Source organism: Falco rusticolus, chromosome 7, assembly GCF_015220075.1.
Source record: "Falco rusticolus isolate bFalRus1 chromosome 7, bFalRus1.pri, whole genome shotgun sequence".
Classification (NCBI taxonomy): domain Eukaryota; kingdom Metazoa; phylum Chordata; class Aves; order Falconiformes; family Falconidae; genus Falco; species Falco rusticolus.
Genome location: NC_051193.1, coordinates 70,174,452 through 70,190,826, shown reverse-complemented (window position 1 = coordinate 70,190,826; position 16,375 = coordinate 70,174,452). Strand labels below are relative to the sequence as shown.

Genomic DNA, 16,375 nt, shown 5'->3' with positions numbered 1-16,375 from the left:
TTGAATGACTTCATGACTGCGGTAGAAAAGCAACCTGTGGAAAGTGTGTGTCCTACCATAATCCAAAGGGGAAGGCTACATTGCCCAGGGCTCCAGCCTGCTTGGATAGTGGTTCTACATAAATGGTGATGGGAAGAGGGAACTCTGATGTATATTCATCAAAGCAATCCTTGTGTTTCTGGGAAGCTACTAATGTGACTTTTTGGGGCAGATTTCATACACCATCTGCAGTAAATATTCTCCTACTGCTTTGGGCATATTTATAGCTGTCTCAGTGTTGTGACAGCATTGTAGATAGCTACTTCTTGTGCCAAAAGCAGCCTAGATACAGCAGCAATGTCTACAATTCAGGCTAAGTCCTAAATATTTATTGGCCTCCTGAGTAGATTTTACACCTTCACTGAGCTCCAGGCTTCTGTGGCTAGGCTGCTGTCGGTATGAAAGATAACTAGTTTAAAGATAGCTCAGGTGTGTCTTCACCTCACTACACTGACAATAACATAAAGGCATCACTTAGCGTTCCTGGAGTTTGCATCACTTTGGGTCAGGTGCTATCTGTCAGCCACGTACCAAACAGAAACAAAGCTGGTAAAAACAATACACGTTTTAAAAGTCAGGGAAATAGGAAGCACTTGCCTTTGTGTTTCTTGAAGGTAGGCCATTTTTATCCAGAAAGTGGTGTTTGTTTTCTAAGACTGTACCGCATGGACAAACTTCCTTCTCCACTATGTCTCTGAAACGTGAGTAAGAGTCTGCCTCAGGCACTGAAAATAAACTACTCGAGACAGCGAGATCTGTAGGGAAGAGTCAGGATTTTGCTAGTGGCATGGCAGCAGCAGCAGCAGTGCAGGCTGGACAGGAGTTTGAAGAACAGTATAGTAAAAATTTATGGGTGAATGGTGAATGAGCTGCTCTGTGCAACTCTAGCCATGCCACTTTTCTGTACTTATTTCTACTTACTTTTGTACTTATTCTATTAAGCCTCCCAGCTCCTTCTTAGTGTACTGCTGTTTTAGAATCACTTTGGAATTTGTTATTGGCTGCTTCGAAGTACAAGAGCAGAGTGTTGTGTTCAGCTGTAAATGAACACAGTTAACATGCAGATTGCAATCTCTCTCCATCCTTAGGCACGTGGTATGACCAAGTTTGTTCCACAGCAAGAGCATGGTGGAGCGTGCATAGCTCACTGCCCTGTGCTGTGGGGTCAGATTTAAACTCTCCGTGATTTGCTTCATTTGTTAGTGGAACTTGAGATACAGTAATTTGTGGTAGCAACCAAAGTAGCAGTTGTGGATTCCAGTTTTCACTCATTCTGACTGGTACCTTCCTTCTTTTCTTTCTTTCTTCATCATGCAGCATTGAACACTATTTACTCAGCTGTGGCCTGGAGACAGGAAGGAGCAATGTGGTCATGCACCAAAACTGCCCTTGTTTATTCCAAGCGGCTCTTGGCAGACAATATGGTGCATGGGCAAATGTAATTTTCTGCATGGTCTTCACTGACCTTGCCGTAGGGAATAGGAAAACAGTCATCGCAGCAAACTGCAGATACCTCCTAAGGTCTGTGGTGATCCCCCTTCCTGTGTAATAGGTACTCATCTGTAGTCTGAGAAATTGAAATGATTTATTGGTCAGGCGCCTGGGGTGTCTACAGGCTGAGTTGTGTTACAGCCTAAAAGAGGCTGCCTGCGTACATCAGTGACTCCTTTGGTGCCATTTCTCCAGGCACAGAAGCAAAGGGCTTCTTTAGAGAAGGAACTTCCCTGCTTCAGCTTTGTGTTTAGTTCCCATCTAAACAGACCATGTGCTCAAAGGCTGCAACTGTAATTAATTCCACTTTTATTGACAATGAACTTCACCCTCTGCTGCGCTGGTTGCAGTGGATCTCTGCCACCCTTTCCCAAAGTCTTTTTGAGCAGACTTCTGCTTGTGCCCTGTGTTGTTTTGTTTTGTGGTGGAGGCGTAAGGATGATGCTGTGACTTGGTGTGAAGAGGGAGGAGAAAAAGACAGTGTAAACTATTATCAGTTTTAAAAGTATGTTATTTCCAGCAAGTGAGAGATCTCTATTTATGCCTCAAAACTAATGTTGCGCAGAGCCCAGTCACCATTTCAAGCTGCTTTTGTCCAGCAACCTGACAGGGACTGCGAACAAAGTGCAGCTTTCTCAGGAAACCTCACCCTTCAAAAAAACCTTAAACTCCCTCACCTTCAGGGGGAGAAAAAATTCAGAATTAATGAAAAGGGGCTTCGCTGGTGAAAGTGGGCAGACTATCCTCCTAGAGCCTTGTCTGTTCTGAATGCATGACGGATGCTTTGTACACTGCTGGGCACCACACTTGGAAAATCTGAAGGAGATCAAAGCAGAGCAACAGATATGACTGAGCTAGGTAGGGAGGGATGCAGAGGGCAAGATAAACAGATTTATCTTTAAATAAATATAATTATCAGCTAAATAGATTCAGTAAGATACTGTATGAAGAAAGGGTTATTCTAATGATCTCTTAACAAGTGAAAGGAAAAGATAATGGCGAGCAAGAGGTGTAAGGATGCATAAACAGAAACTTGAATTTAAGCAAACAAAAAATGTAAATTGAGTATTGCATAAAGCTTCCAAATGGTGTGACTCCTTCAGACCAACATGTAGACTTTTTAGACAAAGATCGGAAGTTTAATGCCCAGCATTATTCAAAGCTAGATTTAGAAAGCTTTGAGGAGTAGTTGTAAGAGGTCCATGCTTCAATTACGAGAAAGTGTCTCTTTCAAGAGCCTTTTTATGCCCAGTTTCTCTGTTTTCCTGTAACCTGCTTCCTATGCTGAGCCTGTTGAAGTTGATTTTATGAAATTTGCCTATACCCTACACTATTTGATAGTTCTCTTAAGAACTTAGGACCAAAACCTCTTGTTATAAATGACTGTGGATCTAACAAAATAACAGAGAAGAAAATTTTCTCTCTTCTATGTAGTATCATGAAAGAGAAATAGTGAGCTGGAGATTCAGTTAAAAATACGCATTTTCCTGGGACTTTTTCAGTAATACATTTTTGCAGTTATACATGAAACTTGGTGATACCTTCCTTGATGACATTCCAGGAACTGATGAGCTAATATTGTAGAAGACCCCACCATTCCACTGGATACCATCATAACACACCATACCCAATCTCATATATACGCTTGCTGAAGGACCAAGGTAGTATCTGCAATAGAGAGCAGTCTCTGATTTATGTTTTAGTAAGAAATGACAGTACAGAAAATTTACAGTGCCCTCCATATTCTCCCAGACATTTGTAATTTCAGTGCAGCCACAGAAATTGAATTCAGCTCAGCATTCCAGCTTTGGAAGAAGCGAGATTCCGATGTGTTTATCCCTACAGTAGGATAGGTTGCACAAATCTCCGCAATGCTATTGTAGTTCGGCACAGGCTGGGCCTTCCTTGCATTAGAGCAGATTTCTGATGGCAGAGTTGGCTTTTCCAGACAGAGCAAAATCACCTTTTCATAACATGACCCTAAACCTAAGGTGCTTCATTAGGTGGAATGTCCTCCCAAGAGCAGTGCAAAATATAGGACTCTAGAGAGTGTCTATAATGGATGCCTGACAACAGTGTTTTTCAGCTATAGGGTTTCCTGAACTGAAGAGAAACACAGTAGCGCTCTCCTCTCTTTCTTCTGCTTCCCTGGCTAATAATGTAGGTAAAGGAAAAGTCTATAACTTGATTTTGGTGACAGTCTTCCTGCAATATTTCTTTAGTCAGCATTGAAAATACTAATTTAACTGGGTTGGGTGTTGCAGTGAAATGTCCCTTTGATACTGCATACCTACCTCTTGAAACATCTGACAAAGGTGTAGCATTTTCCCTTTCTCTTGCTTTTATTGAACTGCCAGGCTTTGAGGAGGAGTTCTTTAAAGAAGTTGTAACTATCATCTGGGACAAGGCTGGTTAGATGTGATCCTAAGGAAGGCTAAGATGTGTCTGTAGCAAAAGAACTCATGCCACCTCAGCCCCAGTGCCTGTGCCCTTTGGATCCCCTCCCTGCCTACTGCTTGGCTCTACTTCCACCCCTGGCTCTATCTTCCATACTTTGCATTCTTCTGTATATAGAAGTACTGCAAAATTGCTGCTGTTCAGCTAGTCCTCTCCTTAACTCCAGTCCACAGCCTTTTGGATTGTGAACATACAATCATGTAGGGCTTTTTGACATCACTATGTTTCCATTCCCTTGGGGTCCTATAAGCTTCCCTAAGAGTCACCTCTTTTAGACTCTTTCTGCTGAACCACAGAAGCCTTTCTTGACCAGTCTTTTGCAAAGCTGTTCTCTAAAACATGAATCATTTGATTGGGGTTTTTGTGGTTTTTGGATCTTCGTTCTGTGCTTCCTATAATACAGTGACCAGATTTGTACACATTATTCCAAAAGAGACCATCCAGCTGCCTTACCAAATGCCGAAGTAATAACATCTGTGGTTTATACTGTGTAGCCTTCCATACACAACCCAAAAACCTTGTTTGCCTTTGTTACAGCTGCCAGATGTTCTGCGGATGGTTTTCAGGCGTATTGTGGAGAATGTCACCATGCCAGTGAATTTCAGCAAATTTAAGCAACTTTGAAATGATTCCTTCTTCCACATGGTTATATTCAAGTCAAACCAAACTCTGTTCTTACTTGAAACTGCCCTGTTTTGGTTACCTTGTTTTCACACGGAATCACTACCTGTTAACAGTTTCTCTGCAGGAGCCTCTTCAGTGGAATTTCCCCTTTATCAGGCCTCTTTCTGATTGTCTTTGCTGGAAACTCCATCTGAAGAGCCCAGCTCTGAGGGCCTAGGGAGCAGTTAAATTGTCATTAGCACCCAGTCTACTCAAATTGAGAGTCGAAGGGAACATGAGGCTTTTTTTCCTGGAAAGGAAGCAAGGGGAGGGAACAGCCTGTAAAAAGAATTATGATGTTCTCACCTCTCTTTCCCTGCAGATTTGCTGACAGCACAGGAATACCACTGCTTGCTGCAGCTGCTCTGCCCCGACTTCCCAATGGAACTCACTCAGAAAGCAGCAAGGTGGGTCCTCATTCTCTCTTTTTTAAGGCAAGATGAGTCCTACGCGCAGGGGCTTAGGAACTACATCTGTGGGTAAAAGTATGGACAGGGACCTTCACCTTTTAAGCTTTTGATGAAAAGACATACCATGTTTTAAGGTTAAGAACAGGGTGTTTTTCTAGCAATGAGAGTGTATATTTAAGGTATACAGAGACTGAAATATCAGTGCAGAAGGTTGCTGCTGGCTCTGTGTTCAGAAGGTGAGTTGCATATAGAAGAGTGTTAGCCAATGTGTTTTTAACTGACGTGATTTTGAACTCCATTTCAAATACTCTTTACCATCTTTAAAAGGTGTTACCTCTCAACCCAGCTTCCTATGGTTGGTCACGTTTAAAAGCTACTAACCTCTGAAGGATTGCCAGTGTTTTAAAGTACGTTAGCTGCAAACATGGTAGCTAATCTGTTTGAAATTTTATTTTAATCTAGACAGGGCTTAAAGCAGATAGATGGCTCAGGGCACTGATAGTGTGATACGGAGTTTTTTACTGTTAGTGCTTGCTGGTTCCAGTCCAGCCCAGGCAGTTGATTATTAACTATCTGATAGTGAAAATGTAATAAGGTATATGCATCTGTTGGGGTGGGGGGTCAGTTCAGATCTCAGTAGGAGTGCTCACACACACACACCCCCCACATATAATCACAGCAAGTTTACTGATTAAATGCTCTTGTTCCTAGCCATCTCAGCAGAGGGGGCATGGAAATTTAACTTTATTCACGGACTCAGATACGACATTTGGAAACAGGGTCCAGGCACATCGTCAGGATTAGCTGCTGCCTGTGTTGCTCATGGCCTAAATATTGGAAAGGTGTTCATTTTCTATTTGTCATTCTGTTATCTTTCTTTAGCATCAGAGTCCCGTGAAAATTATATTAAAAAAGGAAAATGAAAAAAAGAAGTGTTCTACATCTACTAGTGCTTCCACTTGGCTGATTCTCTGAATTCTTTCCTGGCTTCTGTGTGCTGCTATCTGAATTGAACTGCAGTTAAAACCGTGTTGGGTCAAGTAAAACTAAAAGTCGAGCACCACTTTTCCCTCTAGCTCATCACTGGGCCTTTGGGGCTCTGCAGAGTACAGTTGCTTGGCCTCCAGTGCCAGACTACAAAAGAATGCTAACCCTGTAGCAGGGATATATTGCTGCTTCCTTTCATGGAGGTACACCAGCACCAGTCCCGTGCACTGGTGTGTATTTCATAGGGCTCCAGCTGAGCTGAGCAGGAATTTGTGATGGTGCATGAAAGGAGACTTCAGCGTATCTACACATGTTATGATGTTTGTGTCAAGGAATTTAATCCACAAGGCTGTTGTAAACTAGAGGCCCCATTCAGGGGCCTGCTGCACTGTAGTGTGTGTGTGCGCTGTAGAGACAGACAAGCCAGCTTTGGGAGCAGGTGTTGGAGAGAAATGAGATCTCTGTCAGAGGCACCCAGGCTCAGGTGGGGATGACCTCACTCCTACTTTTGGCTGGCTAGAGATTTCCTTGCACGTTGCTATTATTCTGTTGCAAGCTAATCTAGTTGAACAATTTTAATTAAAACTTGTCATATTGCTAAACCATCTTTTTCCTTCCAGTTGTTGCTCACTCTCTTGTCCTTTTTCTGGTCTACACTTCCCATTGTCCTCCTTGGTCTCTGCCAGTTAGAAAGGTGAACTCTGCAGGCTGTCTTCCAGCACCAGTTGACCGAGTCCTTGCAAAAAGGATGAATGTTACATGCAAACTTACTGACATTGTTCCTCCTACAGTCTGCACACCCCCAGCGGTTTTGTTACTAATTTGCTTGGGAAAGGAATTGAAGTAGCGGCAGGAGCAGCCACAGCAATCACTGATACAGCCAGGACCTGTGTAATTATTGGTGCTCTTGGGAAGAGAGCAGTTGCAGTCTCAGTGCTGCATGACTGAGATGATCTCGCAGCATGGTGTACTCCACTCATCCAGGAGCTGTTGCTATGCACTGATAACAAACACTGGGAGTAAGATCGGGAAATGTCAGAGCAGAAGAGCAGAGGCTACGACAATATAGGTTTTATTTGTAAGATACCAGAGTGCTCCATTTTTCTGTTACTGGTGCTACACAAATGCAGAAGTCATCCCCAAAAAAGAACCAGGCTTTGAGGTTTCTTGGGTGTTTTTTTCTTCAAAGGGTTATAGCCATTAGCAGATTGAAGATTTTGCTCTACCTTTGATCTTCAGAGACACCTTTTGGCTTTCTGAATCTTGAAATTGCAGAAGGACAGAAAATTACGGGAATTTTCTGGTTTGATGCCAAGATTTCAAGATCTGTGCCTGAGCACTGACTTTTCTCTTGTGATAGAAACACAAGGAATTTGCTGCCTGCGTTTGAGTAGCGAGAGCGGAGTAGTTCACAGCTCCTATGCTGTTTTACGTGGTATAGGACCTCATGTTGCACTGATCAGTGCTAATGGAAATGGGGCTTCCAAGTCTGTACCCCAGTTGTTAAAAAGATTGCCTGACAGTGCAGATCTTACCCTTTTTGTACATTCTGCTTATTTTTGCCTCCATATACCAGTAAACAAACCAAGTCCCTGAAGACTCATTTGAGCCAGCCTGGCCTTAAGACAGATTGTGTCGGTTAGCCTTTAATGGTAGCAGAGAACAGTAAAAGCCCTTTCAGCTTGCCTGGTCTAGAGTTTGTCCTGGGGACATCCTGTTTAGTCTGGGTTTCTGAGATTTTAACTGCAATCGGTAGATTGTAAAGTTTCCCCATTGGCACAGTAGCAAGGCTTTCCTGCCTGCCAAACCTACTTGGACCCTGAAAGACCACTACACCCTTCACCTCAAGTGTAGGCATCTTTCTTCAGTCCTTTCCAAAGTTTCTCCTTGATTTTCATTAATCATCGAGTGCCGACAACTAACTTCGTAAATATATCTGTGCCCCTGAGGTTTGAAGTCTAATTTAGACAAGAAAGAACTAATATAGAACTCCTTGAAATATCAGCTACCCGATCAACTGTTCTGAGTTCAAGTTCAGACTTTCAGATTTTGTCCTCAATTGTGATCCTGCTGTCTGGGTTACAGTCCCTGGCTAGGATTTTCTCCTTGCCGGATATTTCAGGGAAGAGGTGCCGATATGTTGCATATGATGCTCTCCCAGCTTCCCTGACTGCTCGGTCAGCTGGCTATGTGGGGGAATAGCCAGCTGCAGTCAATCTCCTCATAAATGATAGTATTGGATTTAAAGACTTCTCAATATTTCCGGAGTGTAGACTCCTGGGCCAAGTGGAGTCAGTAACCCAGCACCAGAGTGCACCTGCTTCTATTTAGACACTCCTCTGTCACATATGTGCCATACAGTCTTCCCTAGAGGCTCCTCACTGTCTTTACAGCAAGAAATGTCCAGCAAATTCTCAGAACCTCTGCCTGCTTCCTCATGCTCTCTGAGTAAGAAACTGGGACTTGGTGCTGCAGGGCACAGCCATTGACCGTGGCTTTAGACTTAACAAGTGAAATGAGTTGATTGTCACAAAGGTGATGTAATATTGTCTTTCTGCCTAACAGATACGTAAAAAACCTCTCCACTGTTCTCCTGCATCTCCAGGATGGAGAAATGCACTGGAAAAAGCTTCAGAGCTTATGCTTTGAGGGTATCTGGGAGACAGACCGTCATTTCAAAGGAGGGAGTGCAGCTCATCAGCGATGTGGCCCATCGTGTTTCCAGAGTTTAAACAGTGGTTGGAAACACCAGTGGCTGAGCAGTATTGCCTGAGAGATGAGGATGTTCTGTCTGCCAGCTTCAAAGCCATTTCCTTGATGTGGCCACTGACGATCTCAGTAACATGCTTATTAGTGAGAATTAAGAACTGAAGCTACTGCTTCTTTAGACAGAAGGAGGAGGAGGAGGCTTCTGGAACATAATAAATAAATCAGAAGCACTTTGACATCTTCAAAGGGTTTTGTTTTAAATACTGGCTTTTCTCCTGGGGACCCTCTTAGCCTCAGTCTTTCTTCTTTGAGATAATTAATTCAAGCTGCTCTACATGTTTGATTTTGCCACAGTGAACAGAACTGGTCTGAGTGGCAGGGAAGTCTTGCAAGATCCTGTAACTCTTCTAGGTCAGCCTCCCACACAGCTGCCTGGAGTCTTTTACGTGACACGGAAGAGTGTTTCCCCAGCGGTGTGTTTAGACCATTGATGCTGCAGGAGTTGGTCTGTGGATTGTAGTTGGCTCCATTTTCAAAAGGGTCCTACTAGATGACCTGTACTTTGGCTATAATGAACTGGTTATCTTTCTCATATGACATGATATGCCAGATACTGACTGTATAGGATCACTAGACCTACACACAGCTGAAAAGAAGCACCAGCTACCTTTCTTTAGCATCATTCAAATACTTTGTTTTTTTCCCATCACAGTGGAGTGTTTCCTTCTGTTTTCCAGTCTGAGCTGTCATTGATCAGCACCAGTTTGATTTTCCCCACTTCAGAGACTGACCTTTTCATCCTTATGTAGTAGCAGTGACCACAGCATTGTTTTTATATTTATTTTTATGTCTTTGCCCAAACTTACTTCTGAAATCCAGAATTTTGTCCTGAAAGGAGTTGGACTTTGCCATCACTCATACTTCATCTTTATGGCCTCGATCGATAACTTTCCATATTCATGAAGTATGCTTCACAATAGGGATGCACGTAGCTCCCTGCATGCACCTGGGGCTTAGCAGAGAGAAAGAAGATATTGTCCCTGGCCCAAGAATTCTTCAGTTTCTGTGAAATTTGACCTGATAGTCAAATGATAAACCTGATAGATAAGAAAAGAGACCGATTCATTCATCAGGAAGGGAGGATAGGCAGTTCACAGTGTGTAATTAGAAAGCTGGTTGTTGGTGCAATGTTATTGCCTACATAGTCAGGTGGAGTTTGCATATAGATTGAGAATTAACTGTTGTTATCCTTACAAATCTGAAAATATAGTTTGATGAACTCTAGGATGGAGAGGAACAGCATCAGTCTCATTCCACTTACACCAGTTTAATACTTGTTTAACTGTCTTGTCTATAGCAGTTATTCTTTGTATAGCTGTGTGAACCAGCCGTGCAGTTTTTATGCAAGTGTTCGTTCCATCGTGTCCATTACGCTTTGAATGCTTGACGTCCATGTCACACTACTCTGTTCACACTGTAGCTGAAGTATGTGATAGCATGGACATTCGGGATCCTGTCCTCGCTGCAGGTTCTTAAGCTGCCTTCATTTGATATTAGGGTGGCCATATCCATGCAGCAGCGGGTGTTCCATTTCTCTCTCCTAACCTCTCATACTGGGCCAAGGCACTAGCAATCCTCAGGTGCACGTAGCTCCCTAGCTGTACTTTCTCTAGATCTGGGGTTCCTGGTTACAGACTTTAGTTCTTTTGTAGTTGCTAAACTGTTTCTCTCATCTTATCGCAGGATTGTGCTGATGGACGATGCTATGGATTGCCTGATGTCTTTTTCCGATTTCCTCTTTGCTTTCCAGATCCAGTTCTACTACTCAGGTAAATGCTGGGCAGCTGCTGACTTCACCCACTAGCATAGCATTACAACTGTACAGCTTCCCAATCTCTGCACTTGTTTGAAACTTGTAAGGATATGGTTTCTCACAGAAAATTTATAGATAATGAAATCCACTGGTGTGAGGCATCACTGATGCCAAGAGATTAGGAGGCTTCGTAAGGATGTTCCATATCTTTGAGAATAACAAGATACCTGTAACTGTTATGGCTTATGCATGTATTTGTCTTAGTCTTGAGACATAGATTTCCAGCTTTATCTAGAGTATATTAGCACCTAACAATTAACTTCTACAAGGAACATTTTTATTCTTCCCCTTAATACAGCATTTCTGCCTCCAAAGTATTGGTCCCTGCTGGAGACAGGATAAGAAAAGCCCACCAGCTGGTACCTTGGAAGGAAAAGGAACTGGACAAATGGATACAATCCTTCCCCCTAATACTCTCCCAACTGTGAGCTGGTTTCAGCTCAGGGAGTTTCCGAACTGGGTGTAATTTCCTAACCCCCAGTGGACTCCTCTCCCAAGAACTTCTCTGGCCTCCCCTTGAAATCACATGAACTTGTAACCCCCACGACACCATTTGGCAAGGAGTTGCACAGGTCTGCCCGCTGTCCCCTGGAGAACCACCTCTCTTGTTTGATTTGAGAGCCCCAAGTTGGAAGGGAAAATGAACAGTTAATCCCCATCTACCTTCTCCATATTTTTGTTCATTTATCATATTCTACCCCTCTCCCCCAGTTTGAGTTTTAACTAGATGGGGTACTTCTTTTAAAATTCTTGACAGAAGTATAAATCAAATAATATTAGTTTGTGTGTGTATATTTACCTGTGCTCACCCACACGTACACATCTGTAAAAACCCGCTATTTTTTTTTTAAATCAAGGTTCAGGGGACGAGAGGGAGGAACTTGGATGAGTATTCAGGAGCTTGTTCTGTGCAAGGGAGACTGCTTTAAAAATACATTGGCCTGTTTGTCCTAGGCCCCCTAAAATTTGGTTGAGGAAAGGGAATTTCCTTCAGGGAATTTCTTAAGTGAGCAAAAAGAGAGAAGCATCTCTTTTATCAAAGCTAGATGTGCTCCCAAGCAGGGGGGGCTGCTGGGGTGCCACCTCCCATCTCCCAGCCGCAGCACTTTGTAAAGGCAAGGTAAGCGCCTGGATTTCTGCCCACTCGCACTTAAATAGCTCCCTCTGATGGGCGCAGCTCGAACTGCCTCGACCAGGCAAAAGAGGACCGGTCTGGCTACGGGGGGAAACTGGCTGGAAGTTGTGGAGCAGCATCTGTGGTCAGAGAGTAGTCTTGGGTGGCCTGCTGATCTGATCCAACCTGTCAGTTCCCATCTTTCTGGCAGTTAAGAGTCAGCTGCTCTCCCTAATACAAAAATCTCTTTTTCTCGGTACTTCTCTGTATGTACTTCCCCTGTAACACCCCTGTGCATATCACATTATCCATGACAATTCATCGAAGAAAAACAGTCCATTTGGGGCTGGGCAGAACCAGGCTTGTAATGTCTTTAGCCAGGGACAGAAAATGTGTTTGGAAAGTTTTTCTGTGCTATAACAAATATTTCCACTGAGCTGCATAACCCCAGCACAGCCTCAGGGCCCGCTGACATCTTGCCTTTCCTCTCTACCCGCCTCATGCACGGAGTTACACTTCCATTCACTCAGGAATTCAATGCCACTGGAGCCCTCACAAGCCCGCCCTTGTGTACACACACTCAAACATCCCACCCCTGTCCTGTTCACCCAGGCACAACGCACACACGCAGCCTGCCCTACGCTCTCCCACCAACCCACGCACGTGCAAACCACTCCAAATGGAATCTAGATTTGTAAACTACTGACCACATCCATAAACAAACTTGTTTAAAATTAGACTCTTGCAGTAAACAGTGGTTAGTATGAGGAGCCTGGGGAGAGGCTTTCCGCCAACTCTCGCCCTGACCTGCCCTGGCCCTTCCTCTAGATCCCGTGTGATATTTACTTTGGAGCAGCACAGACACAAGCTGGGATACAGCAGGGAGCCCTAACTAACTAGCTCTCTTTCCTCCTGTTGCAGTTCCATAGAGTTTGTGCCCAACTTGGATGAATTCTTAAATCAGTAGCAAGAGATGGAGAAGGAAAACTTTTTAGACTTTGCAAACTAGTTTTTCGTTTGACATCAGCTTTCACACACCGCTATTTTACCCATGTGCTAGCTAGCCTCTGTTTCCTTGAGAAGAACCTTGTTCAACAGAGTGAGCGGCCTCTCAGGATCGTTCTGACATGAAAGAAGCCAGCAAGTTTTATGGAAATGGCCATTTGTGCCTGCTTAACATATGATCTGAATATGCAGGATGCTGTAGTGTTGTGCTTATTTCCTTTTGGTGCTTACGTACGACACAAAGCAGGGAATGACAGTTTAATCCCAGGTCTGATAGGTCAGGAGGATGCTTTGCTGGTTATAGCCCAGAGTTTTAAGTCACTTCCTGGTTTTTTCAGAGTTTCTGGAAAGTGTGGCTGCCATTTATCAAGATCTGCTGGCTGGTAAGAATCCAAATACTGTGATTGTGCCAACATCATCCTCCGGGCAACATCGGCAGCGCCAACCCCCAAATGACTGCAGCCCACTTGATGGGGTAGAGGCATCTCTCTTCTACCAGTGCCTAGAGTCCTTGTGTGACAGATCAAAATACAGGTACGAACAGAGTCCTAAACACAGATTTGAAGTCTGTGTTTCTGGAGACCCTTTGTAAGGTTGGAGCTGTGAAGAAATACAGGACTTTAAACAAGCTGTAACTTCCAAATAGATCTCATTGAAGAAGCATGAAGGGAGAGATCATAGCCCAACCGCTTTAACTGAAGGATAGAAACAATTTTGTGAACCTAAGAAACATGGGATTTGAGCTGATTCTTGAAGTAATGGACTGATTTGGGTCTCTGCTTTCCTTCTCACTTCTGTGTTGACACTTTTCATCAAGGAAAGGTCCATCTATCATCATGAGTTAACTAGAGGAGATAAGTGCAGTTGTGTTCTTGGGTGCTGAAGCACAGGAAAGGCCCACTGGGGTGGATGGAGTTTGAAGGCTTAGTACCTAGCGAAGAACACACGGCTAGTCTGTACCCGAGCCTGCGATGGGGCTGTTGTCTCCAGTTACAGATCCCAGGCACGAGACTAGCCTTAGCTCAGCAGGGGATGGAGCAATACCAGACCTTACTGTATAGCTTTGACAGACACTTTCTCCATCGTTTCTTGCAGGTAGCGAGCACGTGCCCTGCTAGAAGGTTATGGGTTAGATCCACAAAAAGACTCGGGACACAGATTCCACCTGATTCCTGCTTTAGGCGCCTGAATCCAAATTCATGGTCCACGAAATTACTGCTGAACTGCTGTCCAGTACTATAGATATCTAAGCATGGAGATGCTAGGTTGTTTTGTTCTTCTAAATAACAGAAGCTCTACATTCCCTGTATGCCCCGAGAGCTTCAGATGGGAAGGGTACTGTGAGCCTGTCTGGTAGGTCAGGCTCTGCACAGCACTGGGAAGGGGAGCCATTCCCAGCCTTTCATCCTGTAGCCCAGTACTTAGCCAGGCTTTGGTAACCACCTTTGCTTGAGAGATCGTCAGCCCACACCCAGATCTCCCGAGGTGCCACTACACCATGGACTGTTGAACACTTCCTCTTCATGAGGCAGTTTTATTTTGCATTAAATTCTTTAAGGAGTATTAGGCAAGAGCAAGAATCACTATGATGCTGTTGCTTAGAAATCAGGGCCAGGGATTAAGGTAGAAGAAGGAGACATGTCAGTTTAGTCCCCACCTAGATATTGTTTTCTGACATATTTAGGCTATCATTGGAGAGGTTTTCCTGCCCCTTGGATGACTATCACTGATAAAAGGGTGATAACATACCAACCCTCATGAAAGTTCATTGTCTTCTAAAAGAAAGGATTTCCCAATTGATTTTTGAAAGAACATGCTGAGAGTCAGGATGTGCACACCTCTGAGAGAATCTAGGGCTTTCTCCTTATCCTTGGAATGGAGATAGGTAAGACTGCTCCTAGGGATGTATCCCAGCTCAAACATCTTGCGTAGCAAATGGGGAGCAGACGTAATGCTCAACAAGGCTGGTGGCTTGTTTTAAATTGAGTCAGGGCAACCTCACAGAGTTAGTACAAATAAAAGGCTTATTTCTTCAGTTTGAGCTGATCTTGGGGGGGGGGAAGTCGATAATTTAAAAGATAAGATGACCTCTTTATCTCTCTTTTCCTAGCTGTCCACCATCTGCTCTTGTGAAGGAAATGTTGAGTAGTGCACAGAGACTGACCTTCTATGGATTCCTTATGGCACTTGCAAAGGATCAGGGGATCAATAGAGCCCTAGGTAAGACTGCTGTGAGTGGTACAGCTCTAGATATTCAGTAATTCCCCATTTCTGTGGAATCTCCTCTGTAATTATGCCCCAGATTTTACACTGTCAGGGAGAGACTGAGGGAGAGTTTTTCATCTTTGTGTTGATGGATTCAACAACACTGTGCCTTACTGTCTGCTTGAAGCTGTGAAGCTTCTTCAAGGATAAAATTAGATACAAAATGCCTTCAAGGATAAAATTAGATACAAAATTAGATACAAAAAACCAGGAATGTTTTACCTCTTCAATAGCTGATCATTTTAGCAGAACTGTTGTTTTAACATGTTTTGCTATAAAGGTTGGGCAGAGATGGACAGGAGACAAGTACGGTGGCTGATTGTTGTCGACAGTACTGAATTGAAGTCCAATCCTATACTTTAGCCCTTCATTCTTCCAGATTTTAGGTGACTGCTCTTGTCTACAAGAAGAGGAGGACCTAATGGGCAAACCTCTGCTGCCTCCTTGGCTCAAAGACTCAAAGCCCAGTCTTTCCCACTTCTTCCCCATCTCCCATCAAGGCAGTGCAATCTTGCTAGTATATTAATCCCTGGCCTGCTGAAAATCATAAAACACAAACTGCTACAAAATTCTGTGCCACACTGCTGCAGGAACCAGAGGGATTTACCAAGCTCACTCTCACTTCTTGTTTCCATATTGTGGTGGTCAGTGTTGTCCTAGAGCAAGAAAGCGAAGTGTTGCATTGGCAAAGGACAGTATGTAGTCCATACATAATTTAGACTCACAATTCCATATTGCTCCCATATGCCTTGCTTGTGCTCTTCCTCCACTTGCAAAGGGGAAGAGAAATCACTTTCTGTGTTCGGCAAGGCTGTATCTGGGAGGTACATTTAAATGTGTGGAGGCCCAAACACTCATCTTCACTCATCTCCACTCAGGAAATCATCTGGGCAGTAAGGGTAGGCTTTCTCTGGATTTGGGTAGTTATCCTCTCCCTCTACTAGGCTTGAGTATTTGCCAGTCCCTCTGTTACAAAGACAAACCTCAGTGAAAAGGTGTGTCTTGCCTGTGGGCTTGTTCTTTTGCACAGGTGTGCATCATAGGAGAGTAAGTGTGTCCCCTCCCTGGCTGAGCCCCTTCTTGCAGCAAACCATTTAAGCTGCTAATGCTCCTCTGGGGCAGGGCCGCTTACCCAGCAACACGGAGATTATATATCAAAGGTGCGTGAATACAGCCCTGCAATCCCCTCTGCAAACAGGCTTAAGCAGCAGTGTATTCACTGGGGAAGGTGATGCCTGGATTGCAGCAAGCAAAATATGCCTGGATTGCAGCAAGCAAAATCTTTTTTTCCTTTGCCCTACAAAATCCACTTCTAGTCAAGTGCAAATAAAACAGATGAGCAGAAAAAAAACCCCAACCACC

At 43.9% G+C, this 16,375-nt stretch overlaps 1 protein-coding gene across 1 annotated transcript in view; it reads left to right on the top strand.

The window, feature by feature from the left end:
• Positions 1–16,375, top strand: part of C7H11orf49 (chromosome 7 C11orf49 homolog) — an 86,023-nt gene that overhangs the window by 64,397 nt on the left and 5,251 nt on the right. Inside the window, exons 4-7 of the mRNA XM_037393346.1 lie at positions 4,973–5,057; positions 10,500–10,585; positions 13,087–13,282; positions 14,859–14,968. Coding sequence (XP_037249243.1) covers positions 4,973–5,057; positions 10,500–10,585; positions 13,087–13,282; positions 14,859–14,968 — 477 coding nt within the window. The remainder of the gene's footprint in view (positions 1–4,972; positions 5,058–10,499; positions 10,586–13,086; positions 13,283–14,858; positions 14,969–16,375) is intronic.